The 7,311-nt window shown below is 53.9% G+C and overlaps 1 protein-coding gene across 1 annotated transcript; it reads left to right on the forward strand.

The window, feature by feature from the left end:
- The first annotated feature begins 776 nt into the window (after positions 1-776).
- On the forward strand, positions 777-4,980 carry pwwp2a (PWWP domain containing 2A). The gene is made up of 2 exons (XM_086307977.1): positions 777-1,705; positions 2,537-4,980. Exons 1-2 carry the CDS (start codon positions 792-794, stop codon positions 4,299-4,301), a joined length of 2,679 nt encoding a protein of 892 aa, XP_086164103.1. The 5' UTR covers positions 777-791; the 3' UTR covers positions 4,302-4,980.
- Positions 4,981-7,311: the final 2,331 nt, after the last annotated feature.

Consider the following 7,311-nt stretch of genomic DNA (forward strand, 5'->3'; position numbering starts at 1 on the left):
TTTAATCCGACAGTCGCTCACAGGGGCTTGTATGATGGTTGGGGTTACTCTGCGTCTTTACCCCACAGTATAAAGCACTCTCAGCCAACTGCTGTGGTTATTTGGTTCTATATAAATAAAGTTTCACTGAATTGAATCAAAATGTAAATAACAACAGAGTCTGGTAAACTTCTTTTTCACTCACAGTAGAACAAAGAAGTCATATAAAGTCACAAAAGGCAGGAAACGTCAGTTTTAGTATAGAGACAGCTGGAGGAAGGTTGAAGAGTTCGTGATTGTGTTTTCAAGCATTCAGGGAGACTTTGAGCAGCCACGCGGTGGCGCTGTTATTCAGGATCATGAAAGCAGATTACTGTGTTTAGATCAGGGCTGTGATTGGCTCCGGACGTACAAACAGAAAGTTTTATTTCAGAGAGGGCAGACGTTTACCCTCAGAAACGTATAGGGCTACTTGTTGTTCAGAGCTTTAAAGTATAGGAATGTGTTTGATGTGATCCTATACGGTCATGTTTGCCACTGACGCAGAGCAGAGAGCCCGCTGATCAGGTGCTTGTCGATCACAGGTTTCGGTGTTGTGATTACTGACACCTCCGTGATGCTGTCTCTGCTCCTTTTTCTGCCTCTGTGGTCACACATCGATCCGCTCTGCGTTGGTTATTCCTCATGTTTTTGTTTCGTCAAAGATACACGCCCCCTGGCGGCCTCTGACAGCCTTACCACGCTCTGACATAATCAGCCAATCAGAGACGAAGTTTTGCCCCGTCCCATTTGATTGACAGGGGTGTCGGCGAATGGCGGTGCGCCTGCGCCGTTGGCCTGTGTTGCGGGAGGGAGGGGCTCCGCTCCGCTCGGCAGCACAGCGGAAGAAAATGGCGGCCGTGGCTGCAGAGCCAGGAGCTGCGGCGGTTCCGACAACAACAGCGACCGACGAGGGCCCGCCAGCGCAGGGCCCGGCGGGACCGGGTCTCCCGGGAGCCCGATCGGAGTGCGAGGGACCGCAGGAGACCGGGCCGGCATTGGACCTAGGCGCGATGCGGGCGGAGGACGGAGGGGACGCGGAGGGCCGCCATGTCAGGCCGGAGCTGGAGCCCGCGGCGGGAAACGCGCATCCGGAGAGCGACGAAGCTAGCGGCTCCGGGCCGCCGGAGCGGGTCAACGCGGACCGCTTCTCCCCCGGACTGCCCGCGGACCCGGAGGGCGGCGGAGACGTGTCTGCGCAGGAGGCGTACCGCGGCCCGGACCCGCAGCCCTCAGCCGTGTTCTTGCACTCATTCCCGGCCGCGCCGCCCGTCACCGAGGCCGGCCTGTCTCTGGCCGAACCTGCCGAACCCACCACCAACGAGACCACGGACCGAGCCGAGACCGCGGGCCGGGGTTACACGAGCCTGGAGCAGGCGGAGCGGAGGCCCGCGACGGACACTGTGCTGGACGAGACGGCGGACGGTCCGGACCCGGACCCAGCGGGGCCCGAGGAGCTGGCTGCCCGAGGCCCGAGGGATTCTTCCCCGCCCTGCCGCTCACCGAAACGGCGGCTGCTGACCGAGCCTGCCGCCGAGGATCGAGTCGTAGCTGACTCTGTGCTGGACCTCAGTCTCGGGTCCGAGGTTCGTGTCTGCCTGGACCACGTCATCGATGACGCGCTGGTGGTGTCTTTCCGGCTGGGAGAGAAGGTGTTCTCCGGGGTCCTGATGGACGTTTCAAAAAGGTGAAACTTTATTAGCAGCAGAGGATGGATGTGATTGATTAGTGATTGATCCTGAACTATGAGGTAGTTTAGAAACAATCAAAAATGATTAGTATTTCTATTTGTCATTGTTTTAAGGATTTAAATGTGTCCAGCTCACCTGTATGAACAGGTTATTGGTCAGGTAAACAGCCCTGCAGGAGCGTCCTGCTCCTCGTTAAACGGCTGCGGGGATTGATTAGGCTGCAGTGTTAGCCAGACACACCTGAGCATCATTACCTGCTGACCTTTGACCTGGTTGGTGATGGATATAGGACAGAAGCAAGAATGAGAGTGTCTTTACAGCGCTCTGCTGCTCAGTTGGGGGGGGGGGGGGGGGGGGAGACTAAGACAGGTCACCAGGTGATAAAACACAGACCTCTGACATCACTTTTTCATCCGTGTAGTGAGTACTGATGCATAATCACCCACCCATAACCTTCATAGCCACAGATACACAGTTACACAGTGGTGTTTTCACAGTGGTTTCTTATGTATAAACACATACAGTGTTGTTTTCGTTGTGCAAAAGTCTTGAATCACTTTTCGTTGCGTTTTGCTGAGCGTTGTGCTGCAGAGATTTGTCTGCATCATTACTTAAAAATCATTGTTGTCAGTTACTGTTTGTTTATTCTTACTCAACACTGGGGGGGCGGGGTCTGAATATGAGGAAATGAGGGTGACTCACGACTTTTGCACAGTACTGCATGTGTACGAGCAGTAATTACACATGTGACCGATTACTGCCGGGTGTTTTCCATATGTGATGCGCTGGCTGCATCAGAGTCTCATGCTCGCCATGTTTGCTTCCAGGTTCGGTCCGTACGGGATTCCCATCACCGTGTTCCCACGCCGGGACGACCGGAGTCGACCTCCCACGTCTCTCCAGCAGCCACTGCCGGTTAGCAACGACTTTCCGGCCATCAAAAAGGAAGAGAACGCTGCTCCGCCCCCTCCTCAGGACTGCACCTCTAAACCGCCACCGCTGTTTCAGGAGGGGGCACCGTACCCACCTCCTTTGTTCATCAGGGACACCTACAACCAGGCCTTACCTCAGCCGCCGCCGCGCAAGATTAAACGGCCAAAGAGGCGCTACCGCTGCGAAGAGCCCACTTCCATCATGAACGCCATCAAGCTCCGCCCCCGACAGGTACTCTGCGACAAATGCAAAGGGGTGGTGGCGTCAGGCGGGCACCGGGAGACACGGCGGGGGCCGGTGGACCTGAGGGGCGACGAGACTTCGCGGCGGCGGAAGGTAGCAGAAGGACCGATCTCTGCTGAGGTCAAGCGTCTGAGGAGTGACGACAAAGGACGGCCCCCGGCTGCCGACCGGCGCTCGTCATCAGGGATACGTGTGTCATCTTCGTCACAATCCTCTTCCCGCCGCGTTTTGAGGGGAGTGGCCTCATCCTCATCCTCGGCGACCTCGAGCCGCATGCGCCTGAAGCTGAACTCTAAGAAGGTTCTGACCAAAGGGTCAGCTGACCGCTCCAAGGCGCGGCAGGTGCTCAAGACGTTGGTGAGGAGCTCGCAAACGCCGCCGCCGCGCCGGCACAAAGACCAGGACCAGGACCGCCCCAAGGCTGTGACCCGAGCCGCCACCCTGCAGAACCACAACCAGAAGGTCCACTTCACCCGGCGCCTGCAGCACCTCAGCGCTGCCGCCAGCACGCCGCTTCCACCCAGAATGCGCCTCAAACCCCAAAGGTATCGTACCGACGACAGCCAGGCACAGAGCTCCTCCTCCTCCTCGTCCCCGCCCAAACTCAGCGCTCGCTCATCACCTCCCAAACCAGAACTAAGCCCCGCCTCAACACCCAACCCATCCACAGCCACGCCCCCACTTCAAGTAACTGCTCCTCCCCCAACGCCATCCTGTATGGGAAGCGTTGCCGCGGAGATGCAGGCAGCGTCTGAGGGGAGAGTAGGAGGTCCTCCCTCCTCCTCTTCTCTAGACTCCACCCCCTCAGAGTGTAGCTCCACAGACAATTTTGAACTCCCCCCACCCGGAGATCCTCCCTCTTCCTCTTCTCCCTCCCATAACTCCCCCTCCTCAGCTCCACGGTGCCCACCCTCCTCTCCGCCAACTGGCCCTCCCCTCAGAGCTAATGGTGAGGAAGTGCAGTGTGGCGTTGGGGAGGAGGGCAACGACCTGAAGAGGCGCCGTAAGTCTTCCACGTCGTCTTCCTCCTCCTCCTCGTCATCGTCATCCTCCGTCTTCTCCAAGGCCGTTTCAAAATGTCCGCTCCCGGACGGCCGCACCGTGTGCGTCGGCGATATTGTGTGGGCGAAGATCTACGGCTTCCCGTGGTGGCCGGCGCGCGTGCTCGGCATTACGGTGTCGCGGCGTGGCGATACGGGGCTGGCGGTGCAGCAGGAGGCGCGTGTGTCGTGGTTCGGCTCGCCCACCACGTCCTTCCTGCCGCTCGCACAGCTGTCGCCCTTCCTGGAGACGTTCCAGTCGCGTTTCGACAGGAAGCGGAAGGGCCCGTACCGCCGCGCCATCGCTGAGGCCGCCAGCGCTGCCAAGCAGCTCACACCGGAGGTGCGGGCGCTGCTTACCCAGTTTGAGACGTAGCATCGGCCGCCGCCCACTCGCCCCATCCTCACTGCCCACCCCTTTCAGACAGGCCCCGCCCTTTCAGAGGAGGTGGGAGGAGCTAAAAATGACTGATGGACAATGATGAGTGTGTTTCACATTTATGGGGGGAGGGGGATCTGTCAGGGGCGGGGCTATCTTCAGTCACTGGCGGCGTTTCAGTTTTCCGCACCGTGGGAAATGTTATGTAGATAATTTAGCCTGATGGTTGGCTGACAGAGCGATGATGTCACAGTATTAATAAACACTAATTAAGTTCCTCGTAGTGATTGACTGATCTGAGTGGCTGGCGGTGTGATGTCACTTCCTGTTGATAAAATAGACTGAAAACTTGTTTTTTTTTCTAGAAACTTCGTTTCCGTACAGAATTGAATAAACTGTGAACAAAGTGAGGTCCAACCCACAGCCCGGGGCCCCAGACGTGGCCGTGCTGAGCCGCTGTCAGGACGGTGCGTTCGAGGCCCCGGGCTGCTCGGGCGGCCCAACGCTCTCTGATGATGATGATGATGATGGTGATGATGGTGATGAAGGTTCTCTGCTGTCAGACTGTTTACCGTCTGTTTGCAGATCAGAGAGTCCTGCTGGACAAAATAACGGGAACAGTGTGTACATGTGTTGCTTCCTGTTTGAATCTGAATAAACGCTCAAACTTCTCTGACCTTCGCCTCATCATTTCCACTCTTCTTCTGTGGTGTTTCTCTGGCGGAGACCTTGGACTTTCTCACCTGCAAACAGATGTTTGGTAAACGGGTCTCCACAGCTGCTCCCACATTTGCCTCTTGTGGCTGATTGGTCCGTTCGCCGGTCAGGTGGTGGTGGTTAATTCCTTTAGTTCACAGATCCCGCAGACCCTGAAACAAAAATCCAGGACTGATATCCTAAACGCCCTTGTTCCAGTGAGTGTGCCGCTCAGGTCCGTTAGCTTCGTCGCAGGTGCCTCTAGATCAAACCTGAGGCTGGACCAGCCCGGCTGGTGAAGCAGGTAGCAGCAGGTGAACACAGCGTCCTCACGTGTTATTACCATCAGCTGTTATCAGTCAGACTCAGTGTAGATAAAGCTGATCGGCGTCCTGGTTCTGGTCTGGGTCAGTGTTTGAGAGGTCGGCACAGTTACCTGTAGCATCCAATCACTGAGCTCCGCCACTGAAAAACAACGTCAGCGACGAAGTTCTTCAACCCGCGTTTCTTCTGGAGCCCACCTGATGGTGACAGCCATGGTTACAAAACGATTCATGGTTCATACGTCATCACTTATCCGGTCTTTACGTGGTGATGTATGAACTCCGGGTCCAAACTCCTCTGCGTTTATTAAGCCTGTTGTGTTTTTAATGTGCTTTGTATTTTGTTCTGTTTAATCTGAACAAGCCCCTAAAAACAGTCAGTGATCACTGTCGGCCTCTCTCGATTTTTATTACCGCTGTTCATTCTAAAGCTCCGTTTAAACCCCTCTGATGTAACTGCAGCCCATGCAGCAGTATATGAATGACTAACCTCGTATTGTGGATGGATTATCTCAGTTCTCCTGACTGAAGTTTGGTCTGTTTACAGCATCCTGCCATGCGATTGCATTTGTTCCTGACCCATTGAGTGGAAAAAAGTTAGCGCTCATCCTCCAGTTTCACTGTGTTTATCATGCTAACATAGCTGTGTAGCTAGCGATCACGTAGCACATCATTATATACCAGCTAGCCCAACTTCAGTGACCCTACAAACGTCACTGCTGTTTAGTTTTCTGTCTTCATTTATGTTGGAAGTGATAGCAGAGCTGTACGTTTTATTTTTTATGTTTATGTGGAAACTAGCGAGCTAACTTCCTGCTAACTTCTAACTCTGTTAAATTTAATACATTCTGTTTTCATGGACGTTAAACTTAACTGTTACACCTGGTAAAGCAGCAATGCTGATGATTTTATTACAGAGGAAAGAATTTAGACAGTTTGTAACTCTCAGTGATGCTGCTGTGTTCGTTTGACTTTGGGACCTGCAGCGGAGGTTGGACCTGGAAACAGCTAAGGACGTTACATCTGGGGGTAAACAGCTTTCTGACCTCTGTGAACTCTTGCCGGCTCAGTTTATGGGGGTTAGTATCACTATGTTTAAAAAGGATTATCTGTGGAAAGCTCATTGGCTAACGATGTGGATGGCGTGTGGCTGGGCGGGTTCCTGTTGGTGTAAGAGCGTCAAAGGAGGAGACTGGACTTCTTTAAGCGTGTAAAGCTCTGGGGCTGGTCCCTTAGGCAGGTTGTTCATCCACTATCATCTTAATATTAGTATTGATGCTAATAATAGTAACAAATTATTAATAATAGTCCAGTTGCTTTCCTTCAGCCTTTTAAGACAATGTAATTGACGAATCATTAGCCAATCAGCGAGCAGTGTCACATCCGTTCAGTTTTAAAAATGAAGATGGTGACACTGAGCACGCCTCTGACAGGACTTCAGAGACCGCCAGGTGATGTCACTGAAGCCACGTCCACCTTTGACCCCGTGAGAGGGCGCTGTTCTGATAAATCTGTGACGCTCGCTGCTCCCGGAGAGGTCAGGGGTCACAGTGTGTCAGTCTTCTGTCAGTCAGCACCCACCCCTCACAGACCAGGGTAGAACACAGACCCCTAGCTTCACCATGACAACCAACAGTATCGCATCATCACCACAGACGGTGCCAGCAGGTTGAAAAACCACAGTCACATTTAAAAACACACCTGTGTGGTCAGGGTCAGCTTTGGGACCACAGCAGATACTCCAATCAATAAACTGATAAATCAACCAATCAACAGACGAAATCACTGATCAATAAGCAGAGTGACAGGCCAGGCTCAGGCTAAATGCTGGAGAGGTGGGTCCGGCTACACTATGGTAAACTAATCAGCTGATTCTTTGATCTCCTCCTCATTATTCTTCGTCCTTCAGGTGCCCCTAGACTCTGCCCACATTTGCCTCTCGTTTTCTAATCTGCCTCTGGCTGATTGGTCGGTTCGCTGGTCAGGTG

Source organism: Aulonocara sp. 'chitande type north' Nkhata Bay, linkage group LG10 (genome assembly GCF_057382095.1).
Source record: "Aulonocara sp. 'chitande type north' Nkhata Bay isolate Kocher_YH1m ecotype deep benthic linkage group LG10, A_spYH_male_GT1.1, whole genome shotgun sequence".
NCBI lineage: Eukaryota > Metazoa > Chordata > Actinopteri > Cichliformes > Cichlidae > Aulonocara > Aulonocara sp. 'chitande type north' Nkhata Bay.

Coding starts and splice junctions, on each gene's coding strand:
- pwwp2a (XM_086307977.1), top strand. CDS start 792: ATGGCGGTGCGCCTGCGCCGTTGGCCTGTGTTGCGGGAGGGAGGGGCT. Junction 1,706..2,536: donor CTGATGGACGTTTCAAAAAG/GTGAAACTTTAT, acceptor GTTTGCTTCCAG/GTTCGGTCCGTACGGGATTC.